This window comes from Piliocolobus tephrosceles, chromosome 10, assembly GCF_002776525.5.
Source record: "Piliocolobus tephrosceles isolate RC106 chromosome 10, ASM277652v3, whole genome shotgun sequence".
Taxonomy (NCBI): domain Eukaryota; kingdom Metazoa; phylum Chordata; class Mammalia; order Primates; family Cercopithecidae; genus Piliocolobus; species Piliocolobus tephrosceles.
Genome location: NC_045443.1, coordinates 86,907,066 through 86,927,604, shown reverse-complemented (window position 1 = coordinate 86,927,604; position 20,539 = coordinate 86,907,066). Strand labels below are relative to the sequence as shown.

General features: G+C 41.4%; 1 protein-coding gene across 8 annotated transcripts in view; it reads left to right on the top strand.

Moving 5' to 3' along the window:
• The window catches only part of POC1B (POC1 centriolar protein B), a 199,705-nt gene that overhangs the window by 28,777 nt on the left and 150,389 nt on the right, over positions 1–20,539 (top strand). For 7 of the 8 annotated variants that reach the window (XM_023222740.3, XM_023222453.3, XM_023222584.3 and 4 more), the window contains exons 3-4: positions 9,458–9,629; positions 14,639–14,818. In XM_023222740.3, the coding sequence (XP_023078508.1) occupies positions 9,458–9,629; positions 14,639–14,818 (352 nt within the window). The remainder of the gene's footprint in view (positions 1–9,457; positions 9,630–14,638; positions 14,819–20,539) is intronic. The other variant, XM_023222638.3, reaches the window with a different exon arrangement.

Here is a 20,539-nt window from a genome sequence, read left to right as displayed (position 1 = left end):
TTTTGAGACAGAGTCTCACTTTGTTGCCCAGGCTGGAGTACAGTGGCACAATCTCAGCTCATTGCAACCTCTGCCTCCCGGGTTCAAGCGATTCCCCCGCCTCAGCCTCCTGAGTAGCTGGGATTACAGACGTGCAGCACAGTGCCTGGCTAACTTTTTTGCATTTTTAGTAGAGATGGGGTTTCACCATGTTGTCCAGGCTGGTCTCGAACTCCTGACCTCAGGTGATCCACCCGCCTCAGCCTCCCAAAGTGTTGGGATTACAGGCGTGAGCCATTGCACCTGGCCAATCAGGATTATTCTGAATATGGAATGAAAAGGCCTGAGAGGGAATATATTTCAAATGTACAAAGTTATCTAAAATATGTACTATTTGGCCAGGCATGGTGGCTCACGCCTGTATCCCAGCACTTTGGGGGGGCCGAGGTAGGCGGATCACCTGAGGCCAGAAGTTCAAGACCAGCCTGGCCAACATCGTGAAACCCTGTCTCTACTAAATACAAAAAAAAAATTTAGCCAGTGTGATGGTGCGTGCCTGTAGTCCCAGCTACTTGAGAGGCTGAGGCAGGAGAATTGCTCGAACCTAGGAGGCAAAGCCTGCAGTGAGCCGAGATTCTGCCACTGTACTCCAGCCTGGGCGACAGAATGAGACTCCATATCAATAAAAAAAAGAATAAAAACATATTTCTGCCTCCAGCGACGAAAGTAATTGGTAGCTGAAAATATCAGTAGCAAAAACCGCAATCTTGCACCAACCTAGTAATTGTAAAACTGGACAAAATATATGTGAGTTAGCTGTTTTCAGGCATTGACCTATAGAGAGTGCAAAAACTATGATCTTTACAAGAAAGAAAATATGCAAGGTGATGATCTCCTTGACTGTCTTCCTGGGAGCATTTTTCCTGCTGCACAGCAGAGAGGTAGAGCAGCCTCAGAGTAACAGTCTGACTGAGCTCAGGATGTGCAGAGTGGGAAACTGTGAGACTACCAGGGATCTCTCACTGCTGAACTGAGAGCTGAATGATGATACTAATGAACATGCAGGGCTGGATGTCTAGGTCTCTAGCTTTAACAAAGAGGAAGTCTCTCTGAGCACTTCAGACACTGAGTTGAGACACCAGAAAGGCCAGGTCTTTAGGAATCAGGACCACATGTGAAAGTAAGGGCCACGCCCTAGGACTTATTTCCAAGCTCAAGTAGAACCATGCTACCAAAGAGCAAAAGGAAGTGTGCAAGACCAAAAAGGAGCCACCTACAATTTAATTGCCTACCAGTTAAAAAAAAACAAAACAGGCTGTGTGTGGTGGCTCACACTTGTAAATCCAGCATTTTGAGGGGCCAAGGCAGGCAGATCACTTGAGGCCAGGAGTTCGAGACCAGCCTGGACAACATGCTGAAACCCTGTCTCTACTAAAAATACAAAAAAATTTAGCTGACTGTGGTGGTGCACACTTGTAATCCCAGCTACTTGGGAGGCTGAGGCACAAGAATTGCTTGAACCCAGGGGACAGAGGTTGTAGTGAGCCGCGATTGCACCACCGTACTCCAGCCTGGGCAACAGAGCGAGACTCTGTCTCAAAAAAACCAAAACTAGCATGTTGTCCAGGCTGGTTACTCTAGTTAGTGGGATTGCTTTTGTAGTGATGTGGTTTCACGATTCTGAAACTACTGTTTGTATTTTAGGATTGAGCAAAGATATATTGAGCATGGGAGCCAGGTTTCTTATTGTGGGAAAAGAGAGTCACAAATATGGAAAAAGGGAGAGCAAGAATGTGTTCTGTGATGTTAGATTAAAACTCATGGTTTTAATATCTATATCAATCGACATACCTACATATAGATAGATAATAGCTCTCTATTTATAGCTAATTTCTTAGTTCTGCCTGTTGTGATTTCAGTCTTATTCCTCAACTCTGTTCACTGACACACCAATAGCAATGAGCAAACATTGTGCCCAGATACTGGTTTCTAAATACCATTATCCATTAGAATAAATCAGAGCTTTTTGGGGAGGAAAGAAAAGGCCCATTTCAGGGCTGGAGCAGGAGAAGTACGTCTTAGAACATCTTGTAATTCTAGAAAATAAGGGAGTATTTGAAGAATGGAAATATATCAAAAGGACGCAGAGGCCAGCTTTTAAAGGGAATTTCATTTGCCAAATCTGGAACAATTTGAGAGTCAAAATAAATGACAGTTATGGATTATAACCTGTTGAATTAAATAATCTATACGTTCACACTGATAAAAATAAGTAAATGAGTAAACATATAAATGGAGGAAAATGGATGGTTCTTCCTTACAACAGTAAATACATTTTTAAAATATTAATTCATTAACTTACTAATTAAACGTTAATTAAGTAGTAAATCATAGAATCATGGGTTAGAAAATTATGAAAGGATGCTAGAGTTAGTGTGTGACAGTTTGGTGAGGAAGACAACATTTATATAGTCTTATCTCTCCATGTATTAGTCTGTTCACACACTTCTATAAAGAACTGCCTAAGACTGGGTAATTTATAAAAGAGAAAGGTTTTATTGACACACAGTTCCACATGGCTGGGTAGGCCTCAGGAAATTTACAATAATGGCCTAAGGGGAAACAAACACAGGCCTCAGGAAATTTACAATCATGGCCTAAGGGGAAACAAACACTTCTATCTTCGCATGTCGGTCTTCACATGGCAGCGGGAGAGAGAAGTGCAGAGCAAAGGTGGGGAAACTCCTTATAAAACCATCAGATCTGTGAGAAATCACTCACTATCATGAGAACCACCCCCATGATCTAATCACCTCCCACGAGGTCCCTCCCCCAACACACGGGGATTATAATTCGAATTACAATTCAAGGCGAGATTTTCGGTGGGGACACAGCCAAACCATATTATGCCACAAGTTACTTACTAATTCCAAAGGGAAAAATAGTAGCTTTACATGGTAGAGGTAGGATCACCTAAACCAAGCAATCAAAGTTAACATCAACACTATTAGGACAAGGAGACATCATGTGCACCCTAATATGATGCACTGCTAAGGGCACAACATAACTTTTGTGATATTCTTGTCAAAATTGTATCTTTAATAAAATTAATAAGCATGCTACCAAAATAACAGGCTTATAGTCTTCAAGAATATAAAGGTCAATAAAGACAAAGAGCAACCTAAGAACTCTCTAATTTTTCTGTAAGATTAAAATTGTCAAAATAAAAATTTACCAAAAATAAGAGGGAAAAAGGAATGAGGCAGCTCTAGGTATTAACGAAACACTATCTCCAGCATATATCATGCTAAGTAGACTGAGGAGGCAGGATAGAGAGGTAAAATGCAGAAAGCGTATAATATACTACCATTTGTATAAAAAGCGTATGAGAATAGACACACACATTTGAATAAGCACAAAGGATTCCCAAGAAATTAGTAATGCTGGTTGCCTCTAGAAGGAGAACCAGGTTGTCAAGGACTAGAAGGAGATTTCATTAAATGACATTTTGTAATGTTGGAATTCTGTAATATTGGAATTCTGTATCAGGTACAAATATTACCAACTGAAAAGATAAGTAAGATAGTTTGTAAGAAACAAAAAACTGGAGACAGTAACATTTATTTTCAGAAAATAGTGTTCCAGACAGAGCCTCTAAGTAACTGCAGCTGATTTTGGTCAAATCAGTGAGTGAGAAAGCTTGGGTTGACTCAAGGAAGTTATTGATACTTAAGGTGACACAAAAACGGGTGACCGTTTGAGCATTGTGTGATAGACACAGAGCAAACATGTTTTCCATTTGTTATTCTTTGTTGTCACCTCCAGAGACAAAGCACTGACCTAGGTAAGCATGGGCTTTGTTCTTCTGCCAACAGAGATTTCTTGAAACAATGGATTATTGTTATAGATTATAAATAGTTTATTTTAAATTGGTAGATTACTAGTTAATGTTTTCCATTAATTTCCTCCCGTTTGACATTTTATCTCAGAATAGACCCGTTGAAGATGAATGGTACAAGCTTTGACATTTTAAATTATGTGGTAATGTTTATATAGGGTGTGGTTTAATGGAAATGTATGAAAGCAAATTCCACGTTGACACAGTACAACACTGACATCAATAACCAAATACATTTTATTATCATGGTATTAGGGTTTGGTAGGACAATTCTTTCCTAAGAAAGAAGGTTAAGGAAGTAAAGAGGGAAATTCAGTGTTGGTTTTCATAGTTTTTTTTTTTTTTTTTTTTTTTTTAATTTTTTTGAGACAGAGCCTTGCTCTGTCTGGAGCAGGCTGGAGTGCAGTGGTGCAATCATGTCTCAGTACAGCCTCTGTCTCCTGCCTCCATCTCAGCCTTCCCCACCCCCACAGAGTAGCTGGGAATACAGGTGCAGGTCACCACGCCCAGCTAATTTTTTTTGTATTTTTTGTAGAGACAGGGTTTCGAGACGTTGCCCAGCTGGTCTCAAACTTCCAGGCTGAAGTGATCTGCAGCCTTGGGGGTCATATATATTATATGATATATATAAACTCCCTCCTATTTTCTTCTGAGTCCATGCTTTCTGGCTTTGATCCCACTTTCTTGGAGAAGAAAACACATGCACTAATTCTGATGTTAGGAATATTCTAAGCATATATCTTCAATATTATTATTCATCCAGGACCAAAGTAAGCCCTGATGCAGGAAATGATTGAGTTTCACAGCTTTTTGAGCCCCTACTTGGCCCAGGAAGCCCAACTGGGACATCCTCTCACTTGGGCCCAGGGCCAGCTTTGTGGGCATACCTCCTACACAGTTGCACAGGGCTCCATGCTTAGTTTAATGCTATGCTATCATCGTCCTGCAATTCTTAATTATTTTCCTATAAGAGCCTCACGTTTACATTTTGCACTAGGCCCTGCAAATTATGTAGCAGGTCCTGATCAGGACTGATTTTACTAAACCTCATTTGACACACTTGTCACCCTCTTGGAATGCTCCTTCTCTTCCTGGACACCACAATGTCCTTGTCCTTTCCTATTTTGTTTGTGGTGCCTTCCTTTGCTCTTCCTTATCTGAATGTTAAGCGTCCTCAACCTTTTCTTTATCTGTACTGATTTCCTCAGTGATCCCATCCAGTTTACAGCCTTCGGTACTTTCTCTAAGCTACTACTGAGAAAATTTTAGCAATAGTAGCTACATTTGAGTATTTTTCATGTGGCAGGCATAAATTGCAAGTACTATTTCCTTTAGTATTTTCAACACCTCGTTTTGCAAATGAAGTGTCCTGGGCACAGAGAGGTTGAGTAACTTGCCCAAGGGCACACAGCAGTAAGTGACAGCATGGATTTGAGCACAGTGAGTCTAATTTTACAGGGTATTCTTTTAACCACCACACTGTATAGTCAGAACCTCTCCCTGGGCTCCAGGGGGTATATCCATCTTCCTACTTGACATTTTCACTTGTATGTCTAATTGGCATCTCAAATTTACTATGTTCACCCCATCCTGTATCACTTCAGATCGTCCTTTCTGGTCTTTCCCATCTCATTAAATGGCACTAAAACTCACTTGGGTGCCCAGGCCAAAATTCTAGCATCTTCTCTTTATCTCACATCTAGTCATTAGCATGCCTCATAGACTCTACAGTGTATCTTGATTTTGACTCTTTCTCCTCCTTCCAAGGCCCCCAGCCTAGTCCAGACCACTGCTTTCTCCTAACTGGATGATTGCAGTACCCTCCTAATAGATCTGTCCTTTGCCCCTTGTGCCTTCTCCATACAACAGCTAGAGTGATGTTTTCTGCTTTTTCCTAAACGTTTTATTGAAGCATTGATATGTTCCAAAAATTGCAGAAATAATGTAACTGTACGGCTTGATGAATCTTTAGAATGTGACCTGCTTATTTAACCAAAACCCAGAGTGAGAAACATAACATTACCAATATCTCCAGAAGTCCCCTCTTATATTCCCCTCCCGCCACTATCCTCCCTCCCTGCCATCCACATAATCACTATGTTTGCTTCTAACTTCATAGGTTAATTTTGCTTCTTCTTAAACTTCATATAAGTAAAATTTAACACAGTAGGTATACAATGTGAATGTATTGCAATTTATTTTACTTGGATTCATTCCAAGTAAATTTTTTTTTACTTGGATTTATTTTATTTGGATTTATTTTACTTGGATTCATTTTACTTGGATTCATTTTACTTGGAGAGTTGGGCTTCTGGCTTTGATCTATTGTGAATAGTATTGCCACAAACATTGTACATGTCTTTTGCTAACCATACATAAGAATTTCTGTAGATATATTTCTAGGAGTGGAATTGCTGAATTGAATACTAAGTATATATTCAGCTTCAACAGATATTTCAAAATAGATTTTCAAAGTGGTTATAACCATTAATAGTATATGAGCATTCCAGTTACTCTACATCCTCACCAAGATTTGGTGTTATTTATCTTTTTCATTGTAATCATTCTGATGAGTGTGCATGGATATCTCATTATGGTTTTAATTTACGTTTTCCTGATGACTAATGGAATTGAGAACCTTTTTATATGTTTATTGGCCATATGGGTATCTTCTTTTGCAAAGTGCTTGTTTAAGTCCTTTGCCTATTTGTTGTTGTTGTTGTTGTTGTTGGGTAGTGTACTTTTTTCTTATTGATTTGTAGCATTCTTTTTATATTTTATTTTATTTGTAGAGATGGAGTCTCATTATGTTGCCCAGGTTGGTCTCAAACTCCTGGCCTCAAGCGATCCTCTCACCTTGGCCTATCAAATTGCTGGGATTACAGGCGTGAGTCACTGTACCTGGCTGATTTGTAGCATTCTTTATAGATTCTGTATATACATACTTTGTTATGTGTTGGATATATGTGTTGTAAATATCTTCTTTGCCACTCGGTGGCTTGTTTTCCTGCTTGGTTAGTGGTACCTCTCAGTGAACAAAACTTCTTAATTTTTGTACAGTACAAATTATCGTTCTTTTCCTCTATACTTATTAACTTTAATGTCTTTTTAAAGCAGTCTTTGCCTACCCCAAGGTCATGAAGATATTCTGTGTTCTCTTCTAAAAGCTTATTGTTTTACGTACCACATTTAAATCTATGTTCTACGTGGAATTAACTTTTGTATGTGGTATAAAGTGTAGGAGTTAAGGTTAATTTTCTTCCTTATGGATATCCAGTTGACTCACTACAATTGTTTTATTTTTTATTTCTTTTTTAATGTATTACCCTCCTTTGAGAACACAATTTAAAAAAAAATCCTTTCCTTATTGTCAAAGTGACAGTGTTCTTAAACCAGATCATGAGATTCCCCCTGCTCAAAATCTAGAGTAGTTTCCCATCGCAGGTTTTTTTTTTTTCTTTTAATAATTGTAGCTTTTATTTTAGATTCAGAGAGTACATGTGCAGGTTTGTTACATGGGTTTACTGCTTGATCCCATCACCCAGGTAGTGAGTATTGTTCTCAATAGTTTTTCAAACCTTTCCCCGCTCCTTTCCTCCCTCTTCTAGTAGTCCCCAGTGGCTATTGTTGCCATCTTTATGTCCAGGTATCTAATGTTCAGTTCTCACTTATAAGTGAGAACATATGGTATTTGGTTTTCTGTTCCCGTATTAATTCACTTAGGATAATGGCACATTGCACTTTAGAAGAAGAAGAAGACACACCTCCCACCATGGCTTTTCCTCCTCCATCTGCCCCCTTTTCGGTTTCCCTCCCTCTGGTCTCTTCTCTCGCATCTACTGGGGAAACACTGACCTCCTTGCCATTCTTCATTCTTCCAGGTGCTTTTGCACAGGGATTCCTGTGCTCAGAGTACTCTTTCTCCATGTCTCAGCTAGGATCACTCCCCATTTCACTCACCTCTCTGCTCAAATGTCCTTTCCTCAGAATGGACCACCCAATCACCCCACCTACCATTAATGAATAAATAATATGTAAAAGTCCTCTGTATCTGTGTATTATTAATGCTATCTTCCCTACTATGTGATTCTTTGAGAGAAGGGATTGTATCTTATTTGCTTTTGTATATCTCGTTTGCAGCATGATACACAGAACTCAAATAGTGTCCTGAGTTTATTACATATGATAACTCATTGTTTTCCTTGCTTTGTCTACATTAGCCTTGGATAATTCCGACTCTGCTATAAATCTTTAGTAATGTGGATAAGCTCTGGTGGAATATTAACTTTTTGTACTTTTTTAAAAAGGGGATGCTAAGCAATATTGTAGCTGAACTCACTTTAACTGTTTTACATGGAAATAATGCATAGGCTGAGCCCAAATGAACTTTTTATGTTGGCAAAAGAACATAGGTTTCAGTGACTTTATGTAGCCAGGCCCTGTTTTCTCTAACAGTGATACTAATTGTGTTCAAGTTTATAACATTACATTTTTTTCTAAGCACTCTACAATCCAGATTTAGTGATTCTCATTGACCTACGCCCTATTATTGGGGCTATTCTAGGGCTACATGCATAAAATAAAATTAGTTTATTAGGCAAGGGTTAGATCTACCTTTCATTTGTTTATTTGTTCATTCTTTGTCAAGGCAATTATTTCCATCATTGATTGCATTTGTTTTCCTTTTTGTAAATCTGTAAGCTATTGTCTGACACACATGATTCTTTTATTAATTCTTTTATTAATCATCAAATGCCATTAAATTATAGAGCAGAAAGAGACTAATAAGATCATCTTATCCAGCTATAGAAGTATTACTGGATCAGTTGATAAATATAGTTGGTATATTAAAATATTGCATCTTTAATAATCAGCTTCATGAAGCTGATAACTGTGCTGTGAGTGTGTTAAGAGACTATGCTAAATCTTAGGAAAAACACAATGAAGTATTTAGGAATAGGTTCAGGAAAAAATAATATGTATATGTTTGTGTGTGTGGGTTTATGTGTGTTCATGTACAAGGAAAAACAAATACAGAGCAAATTATAAACCAAATGAAGCAAAACATTAACAAGTAGATTTGGGTAAAAGGCATATCAGTGTTATTTGCACTGTTCTTGTAACTTTTCTCTAAGTGTGAAATTATTTCCACATAAACAGTTTGAAAAATTATCTCATCCATCCCTCTCAGGAAAAACATTCAGTCCTCATGACATCATGACACAGAGGTTAACTAGCTTTCCATTACCCAGAGTTAGAAACAAAACTGACTGTTAGTCCTGTGTACCTCTGTTATACTATGCTGCGGCCTTCTGGTAAATAAAGTTACTGAGCACTAATCAAATACGGGGGCCAGTCATCCTGCTGTGTGCTTACATAGGACACAGCCAAGCTTGCATATTAGTGATGTAGTTTTGAGTACCTTTAAAAAGTAATTTGGCTATTACCTGGTCAGCCTCACAACCTCCAGCCCCTCTATTACCTGGAAGCCTTGTTATTAGATACGCTGCCCATTGTAATGAGACACACCTATGTTTGCATTTTAACAAACAGTGGTTTTGTTCTTCTATTTCTTGATAGCTACTGCTTCTTGGGACACCTTTCTCATGCTATGGAATTTCAAGCCACATGCTAGAGCTTACAGATATGTGGGTCACAAGGATGTTGTAACCAGCGTGCAGTTTTCTCCACATGGAAACTTATTGGCATCTGCCTCACGAGACAGAACCGTGAGACTCTGGATTCCTGATAAGTAAGAGAAACAAAGAAACACTTGATATCCTTTGGATTTGGAAATGTGAAAGAAAGCTGAGCCCGGCTGCTGCTCATGCACTGCTGCCCGCACTATTAGTCTCAGTCACATACAAGGCATGCTGCCCTTGTGGTAAAGTCAAACTAATCCATACAATTTTTTCCTCAAAATTACGTCTTCTTTTTGAAAACTGTTTCCTACCATGGAAATATGCTTAATATATCTTAAGTTTTGTTGAGGGAGTAGTGGTAGCTATCAATCCCTTTGTAGATCTGAGGTAAGCTTTAGACTGTCTCCTCAGAATGATACACATCAGTTTGTATAACCAAAAATTCAGTTTATTAACTTCTTAATTCCCATTCATGGATCCTTCAAGGGCCCTTGGATTCCTATTGAAAACCCTGTGCCTTTGATTTGATTTGTATCACTCATTATCAGGGTACAGAATTTTCTTGTTAAATTTCTGACAAAAGTATAAATCATTGCATTTGTGTAAGGCAATATCCAGTATAACAAATCTCTGTAAGAGAGACTTTTCAAACCCTAACTAATGGCCCATTTATTCTAAGTAATTATTGAGCCATGATTTTTTAAAATGGTTTTAAACTTTAAAGTATGTAAATTTTCAAACATACATGAAAATAGAATGAATAGCACGACTCCGCCGCCTCATACTCCCATCAATCAGCTTCAACAGTTGTCAGGATTCTGCCCATCTTGTTTCATCTACACCTCCCCTCACTTTTTCCCCTGGGGTATTTTTAGAACAAATCCTACATATCATATCATTTCCCCCCATAAATACTTCAGAGCAGAGGTCCCCAACCCTTGGGCCACCGACCAGTACCAGTCCATGGCCTGTTAGGAGCCAAGCCAGAGCTCTGCCCTCTGTCGGATCAGCGGTGGCATTAGATTCTCACAGGAGCACAAACCCTATTGTGAACTGTGTATGTGAGGGATCTAGGTTGCACGCTCCATATGAGAATCTCATGCCTGATGATCTGTCAGTGTCTCCCATCACCCCAGATGGGACCATCTAGTTGCAGGAAAACAAGCTCAGGGCTCCCATTGATTCTACATTATGGTGAGTATGTAATAATAGAAATAGGGCTGGGTGTGGTGGTTCACACCTGTAATGCCAGCATTTTGGGAGGCTGAGGCAGGTGGATCACCTGAGGTCAGAAATTTGAGACCAGCCTGGCCAACATGGTGAAACCCTGTCTCTACTAAAAATACAAAATTAGCCAGGCATGGTGGCACGCACCTGTAATCCCAGCTACTCGGGAGACTGAGGCAGGAGAATTGCTTGAACCCGGGATGTAGAGGTTGCAGTGAGCCGAGATTGTGCCATTGCATTCCATCCTGGGCAGAAAAGAACAAAACTCCTTCTCAATAATAATAATGATAATAATAGAAATAAAGTAACACAATAAATGTAATCCATTTGAATCTCCCAAAATCATCCATCCTTCTCCCTGACTCCCTGGTCCCATGGGAAAATGGTCTTCCATGGAACTGGTCTCTGGTGCCAAAAAGGTTGGGGACCACTGCTTCAGAAGATAAGAATTTGAGCATTTCCTTGACCCTGTTGTGGCAGGATTTGACTTGTAGTCTATGACTAAACAGGCCCAGGTACTCCCAAATGAAGGAAAGCTCATGGGCATTCCCATGCCAGTGGGTGCTTTTTTCTGCCACCACCCAAGGGGAACTCTATGCTGAGAAATCTGAATATTATTCCAATGGTAGTGAAAACTATTGAAGAGAAGTGACGTGTTATATAGCAGGGAATTTTAAGAGAGAAGGAACTGGTTTGGGGTCCAAGAGGAGAAGCATGTTCTAAAACCCTTAACTTTGGGAATTTAGAACTAGCTTTTTTACTATCTTCAGCACAGCATCACTTCAGTCTCCCATTACTAATTCAAAGAAATCTCAGTGAACAAACTGTATAAGGGTAGATGAGCTAAAAGCTCACTGAATCATTAATTTGTCATAGCTCATCTAAATACAATGATTAGGCTTGTGTAGGTGTCCCTAGTTTCTCTTTCTAAATCATGTCATGGTAGGAACAGAGCAATGATGATGGATCGTGGCAACGGGAAGGAAGATGATGTGTCAGTTTTCTGTTGCTGTAAGACAGTCGCAAAACCTTAGTACCTTACTGTAGAAACAACGATTTGTCACAATTTTGTGGGTTGTCTGGATGGTTCTTTTGCTTATATGGTACAGGCTGAGATTACTCATGCAGCTTCATAGAAGCAGATGGGTAGATGGGTTCCATTCCTCATTCATATGCCTGGGGCCTTGGTGCGGGCTGGTGGCAATGGCATCTTGGTTCTCCATGTGCCCTCTCTCCAGCAGGATAGCCTGTAGTTTTCTCACAGCATGACAGCTGGGTTCCAGGAGAATCAAAGCAGAAGCTGCTAGACCAATTAAGAACTAAGCCTGAAACTTGCAGTGTCACTTCTACCACGTTCTGTTGCTCAAAGTAAAGTCACAACACCAGCCCAAAGGGAGGGGAAATAAACAGACTCCACCTCCTTTGAAGCAGAGAGACATGCATGTACAGGGATGAGATGAGTCACAACACCTCCCCTCAAAAGTCACACGTCCCCTCAAAGGGAGGGGAAATAAACAGACTCCACCTCCTGTGAAGCAGAGAGACATGCATGTACAGGGATGAGATGAGTATTGGCAACCATATTTGCAGATACACACCACCGCTGGTGACCAGAGGCTAAGAAAGAATAGGGAGAGGCTGGGGGCATGGCTCGCACCTGTAATGTCAGCACTTTGGGAGGCTGAGGCAGGAGGATCACTTGAGGCCAAGAGTTCAAGACCGGCCTGAGCAATATAGCGAGACCCTGTCTCTATAAAAAATTAAAAATAAAAAAATTATCTGGGCATGGTGATGCCCACCTACAGTTCTAGCTCCTCAGGAGGCTGAGGAGGGATGATCTCTTGAGCGCAGGAGTTTGAGCTGCAGCGAGTAGTGATCGCACCACTGTATTCTAGCATGTATGATAGAAAGAGAATACGTCTCAAAAAAATGAATAAATAAGAAAAGAATAGGTAGGAGCAAGCCTGAAAGCAAGTCTGGCCCAGAGTTCGTCACAGTGGGCAGTCAAGAGAATTTAGTTGAAAGGGCAAGTAAATACGTAGGAGGCAGAGAGCCTATATTAAGTCAAGATGAGGAACTGGAAACCAGTTAGGCACCAGCACGATAAACACAAGGCACTCCTATCTTGGTTTCTTCTGTGTTTCCTGTTGAGACTGGATCCGGTGCTTGGTTTAGCCTATGCCTGAGAGGAAAGCCTTTTAGAAAGGAGACAAACAACAGCCTGCTGGAGTGCGGAGTGCAGAACTAAAAATCAGGGCAGATTTTGATGATACTGACAGTCCATCTCAGCTTCCTGGTCATTGCAGATGCCTTTTCTTTTCTTTGTTTTCGCTAGGCATTATACTTGGATTCAGGCTAAACTATACTCCTGATTTCCACTCATGAAATTTACCCTTGAAACTTCACTGAGCTAATCCCTGCATGCTCCCTTCTAATTTTTGTTTAATATGTATTTCAGTTTTTCCTGAGTAATATCACAAGTCAGGTGATGGAAATTTATGATAAAGTCACGTTTGCTCCCTACAGACCACTGGAAGGGTAAGCCAGGTTGGATCTAGGAGCCTTTGTTGACTGTTCCAAGTGGAATTCAACATGTATTGAATTCCTTTTATGTGCTTGACATGTTGCTAGGTGCTGGTCTTAGAGAGATGAATAAATCATCATTTCTGTTCTCCAAAAATATACTGCATAAGAGGAGACAAATCGTTCTTTAAAAAGTCACTGTATAATGTAGTAAGCAAAATTGTAGCAAATACAGAGCCATTAAGCCTGTCTGGCTTGGCCAGGGGCGTCTGGGGATGGGGGAAGTCCTGAGAAAGCAGAAAGTCCATCCTGAGAAAGCAGTAAGTGCAAAGGCAGGGGTGTGTTTGAAGTGCTGTGACTGTTCCAAGTACAAAGTTCAGCGTGAGTGGCAGGATGCCTCACCAACGCACTTGGGCATTGTGCTTTCTTTTGGAGAAGAGCCAGTGACACATTTACACTGGGATTTACATGCTTGGAGTTACGCTCTTAGCAAGGTAATAAGCACAATGTGTAGGTGACTGGCAGGGGACAAAAGATTAGAGCAGAGAGACCAGTTAAGAGGCTTTTGCAATAACCTAGGTGAAGGATGTTAAGGATATATCTACCTTAAGGCAAGCAGAGCCAACACAGAAGAGGAGGATTCAGAAGATATTTAGGAAGTGAGGATGATATGGTTTGCTAACTTACTGGATGTGGGAGAGGATGCGGGAAGAGTTGAGTGTGACTTCCAGGTTTCTGGCTTGGACACAGGCGGATGTCACTCTGACCAGCCAAGGTAGCAAAATACAGGACGAGGTGCAGGTGTATGGGAGATCAGTGTGAACATTTGAACATCTGAACACATATATTGTGGCCGTCTAAATTCTGTTGCCTGATTGTGGCTGTCTAAATTCTGTTGCCTGACGTTTTTCAAGCACTTAGGACAATTTTCCCCATAGGGTATCTTGAGTATCAATATGATTTTCTAAATGGGAAAATTACTAAGTCCTAGATACAATGTAAGGTGAAAATGCCTTGGGAACTTGGGAACACTGACACAAAGTAGCATTTACCACATATCACCTTGTAACTCCAACACTATCTAGCCTGCTTTCATTTTAAGATTTTCTGCTTCTCAAATGCCTCACATTATTTTCTCCATCTTTTCTTCTATTCTTTTCTGCCCTTCAGTTCTCAACACCTGAAATTTCATGGAAATTTCAGTGTTGATGAAGGGTACAGTACAACACAGCCCTTTCATACTTTTGTTAGGTTTTACAAGAGTTAAACCGTTTTATTTAAACTATTTTGTATGTTTCAAAGTCTGTATTGTGATTATTAACTATAATTAAATTAAATGAGTTATAAATATTAAACTGTTTATTTCTAGGAGAGGAAAATTCTCAGAATTTAAAGCTCATACAGCTCCAGTTCGAAGTGTAGACTTTTCAGCTGATGGCCAGTTTCTAGCTACAGCTTCTGAAGATAAATCCATAAAAGTATGGAGCATGTATCGCCAGCGCTTCCTGTATTCTTTGTATCGACATACACACTGGGTACGCTGTGCCAAGTAAGTGCAAAAAATTTCATATTAAGATTTCCACATATATTTTCTGCTTCATGTTTGCCCCCAACTTCCAGAAAAAGGGTTTGAGGACATATTCATTCATTCATTCAACAGATATTTCTTGTGTGACTGCTATGTGCAGAACAATAGTAAACAAAATAGTGAGATGTGGTTGGATTTTAGATAAAGTTGGAAGTTACAACTGGCAGTACAAGCTGTCACATCAGATTTGACACAGCGAAGTCAGGAAGAACTCCAGAGTCTTTGGCAGCAGTCTGTTGGAAGGTGAATGCTATTGTAGGTGTTGTTACCTGTTGGCCAACAGCTGTGGATCTTCCTATTCATAGGACATATGCTAAAGTACTGACAGTGCAGATTGCATTTCCCCATCAGAACTCTCTGGGGGCCGGGCGCTGTGGCTCACGCTTATAATCCCAGCACTTTGTGAGGCCGACGCAGGCGGATCACTTGAGGTCAGGAGTTTGAGACCAGCCTGGCCAACATGGCAAAGCCCTGTTTTTACTAAAAATACAAAAATTAGCTGGGCGTGGTGGCGCATGCCTGTAGTCCCAGTTACGTGGGAAACAGAGGCAGAAGAACCACTTGAATCCAGGAGGCAGAGGCTGCAGTGAGCTGAGATCTTACCACTGCACTCCATCTAGCCTGGGCGACAGAGTGAGATTCCATCTCAAAAAAAAAAAAAAAAAAAAAACTACCTGGGCTACCTGGGCGGGAAGGGTTGTTTTATTTTCCCTGTTTTGCAGATAAGGAAAGTGAGTTTCAGAGAGGTAAAGTTAGACTCACCTAGTTGGAAGTGACAGAAGCCTAAGTCAGTTTTTTTCTCCCTGCCAAGTGGTTAAAGTAGCTGGTGTGTTTGGAGTGGGGAGGGGACAGACTAGAACCAGGAACTCTAGTACTGTTAGACCTCTCTGTGTCTTATCTTGTCTTGGGGCCCCTCTATATGCTGGCTCCATTCTCTCAAATGTCCTGGTGCCCAGGTCCCTGCTAGCTCTAGGCTTCAGTCCTCACAGCCTTGTGACTGACCAGAAAGGAAAGCTTCTTTACTCCCAGCTCCAGTTAGAAGAGTATCAGGTGGTAACTCTGGCCTAGCCTGGGGCCTATGCCCATCCCTTGCCTAGCAGTGAGATGCTGTGGCTGCTGCAGTTTAGGTCAGGGGCCTGGCTGAAACCAGTTACTCTGACCAAGAAGGAGGGGTCATACAAACATACGTTCTAGGCATGCAAATAGGGGACACTTCTCACAGGAAGCGGGTATGGGGTATGGCACAGAGGTGGTCAGCAGGGGAAAACTGTGGCCCCTGTAGCCATCCTGCTTTGTGCCGGCTGTATGAAATAACATACCAGGTGTCCCCAGCCAGGATCTGGTGGAATGGGAGTTTGAGCTTTGCTCTGTCTTGCTTTACAGCCCCTACTCCTCACTATCGTTATGGCCTCTGTGGGACATTATTGCTCAGGAGGTGTTGATTATCACCTATGGCCATGAGCCTAAGAAGAATATAAGCAGATAGGCAGAGGTCACACTTTTAGTCACCAGGTTTCTCTTTTAAAAGTTTCAGACAGTTTTTGACTCTAGACATCTCAGAATTATTTCTTTTCTTTTCTTTTTTTTTTTTTTTGAGACGGAGTCTTGCTCTGTCACCCAGGCTGGAGTGCAGTGGCGGGATCTCGGCTCACTGCAAGCTCTGCCTCCCGGGTTCACGCCAATTCTGCTGTCTCAGCCTCCCCAGCAGCTGGGACTACAGGCGCACGCTGCCACACCCTGCTGATTTTTTTGTATTTTTAGTAGAGACGGGGTTTCACCGTGTTAGCCAGGATGGTCTTGATCTCCTGACCTCGTGATCTACCCACCTCGGCCTCCCAAAATGCTGGGATTACAGGCATGAGCCACCGTGCCTGGTCAGAATTATTTCTATATATGCCATATAGCTGTGTGGCTAAAAACATGGACCCTGGACCTAAATATGTAGGTTAAAATTCCAACCCCACTACTTACCAGCTGTGAGACCTGTGGGGAAGTTACCTAACTTCTCAGTACTTCAGTTTTCTTGCCTGTCATCATAAGATGATGATAGTAAAACCTGCCACATAGATTGTTATGGTATTCAAATGAGTAAATATCTGGATAGCACTTAGAATGGTGCCCCTCACATAGTAGTCAGTATATAATTCTTAGCTCTCATTCTCATCACCATCATTGGACATCTCATTCCTATTAAATTTATAAAGATACTTTATAACTTGAGTTGACAATTTTTTCCCAACTAAGGAGATAACGCACCGTGGCCCCAAGAGGCTGATCATTTGTATTGATTTATAAAGTGATGCTGTGACGAAGAAGAGGAGGCAGAGGGCAGAGGTTCAGGCTCTGTTCTGGGATGGGTCAGGTATAGAGACAGTTAGTTAGCTCCCACTGTGAGCCAGCTCTGGGTACGGTTGGCAAAGGAAGCATATTCTTCACAGGGAACTGCACAATAAGCAAAAACATGACTGTTGAGTTAACTAAGCAAAAGAGAATACCTAAGTTCCACCCTGAATAATAATAATAGCTGTTATTGGCCCTGCGTGGTGGCTCACACCTGTAATCCCAGCACTTTGGGAGACCAAGGCTGGCAGATCACTTGAGGTCAGGAGTTCAAAACCAGCCTGGCCAACGTGGTGAAACCCCGTCTCTACTAAAAATACAAAAATTAGTCGGGCGTGGTGGCAGGTGCCTGTAATCCCAGCTACTCAGGAGGCTGAGGCAGGAGAATCATTTGAACTTGGTAGCAGAGGTTGCAGAGAGCTAAGATCATGCCACTTCACTCCAGCCTGGGTGACAGAGTTAGACTCTATCTCAGAATAATAATAATAATGATAATAATAATAATAATAATAATAGCTGTATAATAATAATAATAGCCATTTTTATCCAGTGCTATGTACTCCTGTTTCCTTCCAAAATGAAGGTGCTTTTTAATAACTCTCATACCAATGTATACATCAGACATTAGAGGGAATCAACAGACCTTGTAACCCTGAGGGTACATATTTGGCATGATGTTTAGCCTGATTCCTGTAGCTGAGGTATTAGTGGAGTGATGGTGGCTGATATAGTTTTCATTTTCTAATAACAAGAAAGAATATTATGAAGTTGTTCATATAAGGGAGAATTTTTTATGGAAGTAAATTATAGGAGATACTTTATTCATTGTCCTTGTAGTGAATCATCTATATATAAGTCTTTTATCAAAGGGTAATCCCAATGTAAGACAATAATTTATGAAAAGTCACCAATAATGTGAAATTTTGGTATTCAAAATATTACTTTAATAAGTATAGTCACTGCCCTGTACCATATAGCTGTATTAAGTATGTAGAGGTGAAAGACACAGTCTCGGCCTCAGGGAGCCGATAGTTCAGTGGGGAAAAGTAGATACTAAATAATTATAAAATGGTATGTCCTGTGGGAAAAAGTGGCACACAAGATGATAAGGGAGTAATAAATGAGTGAGCATTGAACAAGATTTGTGTGAGGAAAATACAAGAAAGCCGTTTCAGGCCCAGAGCTGAGGGGACAGAAGGGGAAGAGGAGGCAGCGGCGTATTTGTCAGTTGCGAAGAGAGAGGGCAAACTGTCTTCAGGAGGGAACCAGGAAGAACAAAGCACTGTGGCCTGCAGGTACGTAGTGTGCTCCAGGAACATTCATTATTCAGCTGTGGTCAGAACACAGGAAGCATATGGGACACAACTATCCAATATTCATATCCCTGCCTGCACCACAGCATCACCCCGGAGCAAGTTAGTTCCCTGCTGTCAGCCTCTGTGGAACTTGAGGGTATGGAGGCTTCTCTCACTGGACTGAGGATGAGAAGTACCAGCTGATGGTGTTTGGGATTGAGGGATGCCGTAAGACTACCTCTCTTCCAGCTGGGTACTAGTTAGGCAGAAACTCTGGAACTGGGGAGGAGCCACTGAAAATGTTCTTCCCCCTTATCAATTCGAGAGAAGAAGGCAATGGTGGAACTCTGCACTTCTGTCTGCCTGGCATCTATTCCCCGTTTTCTGATAGCAGTGCCCAAGCTTGCCCTGAGGAACCAGCCTGCCCCCTCGGTCCCCTCTGTGTCATGTGCAGGAGTGGCCCTATCTCCAGTTCCAGCAGCAGACAATCAGCTCAGGCTCGCTCATGGAAACATAGCATTCCCTCCTGGAGGAGTGAGTCTTGTTGGAACCATGGGCCTCTCCTCTTGGTTGGCGGTGTTTAGGCTTATTTAAGCGTGTGACTGCTGAGGGACACCCTGGGCAAAGAACTGACCTAAAAATAATATTAATTCAGAAGAGAGCAGAGCTGTGAGATGAAGACAGAATGAATTTGTCTAATCACATTAATCACATGGTTTGCTTTCTGGATACAGCCATACCTGAAAGTATTAGAGAGAGAGAGAGAGAGAGAGTGTGTGTGTGTCTGTGAGAGCGAGAGAGAGAAAGAGAGTCTTTAAAAATTCCCTTTTCCTTTTTTATTTTATCCTCAAAAAGATGCTTTTCCATAGGAAGTGATACTGGAGCAGAGTTTTGAAAAGTGGGATCATCTTACTCAGTCAAGACATTTCTTTTATCTCCATCCTCAACACTGCTGCTGTAGTTTTAGCACCACTGGCCTTTGTGGAGACTTTTGCAGGAATCTCCTAAATGGTCTCTCAGACTACAGATTCCCTCCTTCCACCCTCCGCCCTTCCATCTCTGCTTTTGTGAAAAACAAATCTGATCATGCTGTTTCTTACCTGAAAACCTCTCAGTGACTCCTTGCACCAGCGTGTGTGTACTGCCCTATCTTTCTTTTGTCACTTTCTGTCTTCTGTCACTTTCACCATTCACCTTCTTGCAGCCAGACAAGTCTCGTCAAGTGTGAATGACCCTTTATGCCTTGTGCCTTTCCATACGGTGATTTCCATGCTGAAACGCCCCCTGCTTCCACCCTTCCTTCACAACCTGCTCTGCATCTCTTCCTCCAAGAAAGGTTTCTGCCTCTCCTGGGCCAAGCTTATTGTGACTCCTTTGTGCCACCACACTGCCCTGCTTATGAGGTCTGTTTGTCAGCTTAGGCCTCTCTTCCCTATTACACTTCGAATTACAAGTATTTATGTTGTATTCTCTTGCCAGGCACTGTTCTAAATTGTATGAATACAGCAGAAAATAAAACACAAAATTCCTACTCTTGTGGAGCTTCCTTTACTGAAGAGAGACAGACAGCAAATATATTAGTGATAAGGACTCTGGAGAAAAATTAGGTAGGGTAACAAGATGAAGAGTGGTGGGTTTGGGAGGTGGTCTTTTACATATCGAGGTCAGGGAAGGCATATTTACCAAGGTGATGTTTCAGCCAAGACTTGACTATAGTGAGGAAGTTAGTAAGGTCGGTGTCAGGAGAGAGTGTTCAAAGTAGGTCAGATATGATCTGAGAAGCACTATAGAGTATCAGCTACAGGGTGGGAAACCATCGGGGTTGTGCAAAAATATGGTTGAATGAATCAGTGAAAGGTTGGTGAGTAGGCTTAGGTTTATCTCTAAAGCAAAGGTAATTTTCATGGATTTCTTCAGAGAAGAGTTATTTTTGTGAATCTTTTCTTTTTTTTTTTTTTTTTTTTTTTTAGGTGGGGTCTCGCCCTTTCCCCCCGGCGGGGATTCAGTGGGCGGGGCTCCCCGCACGCCGAACCCCCCCCCCCCGGGG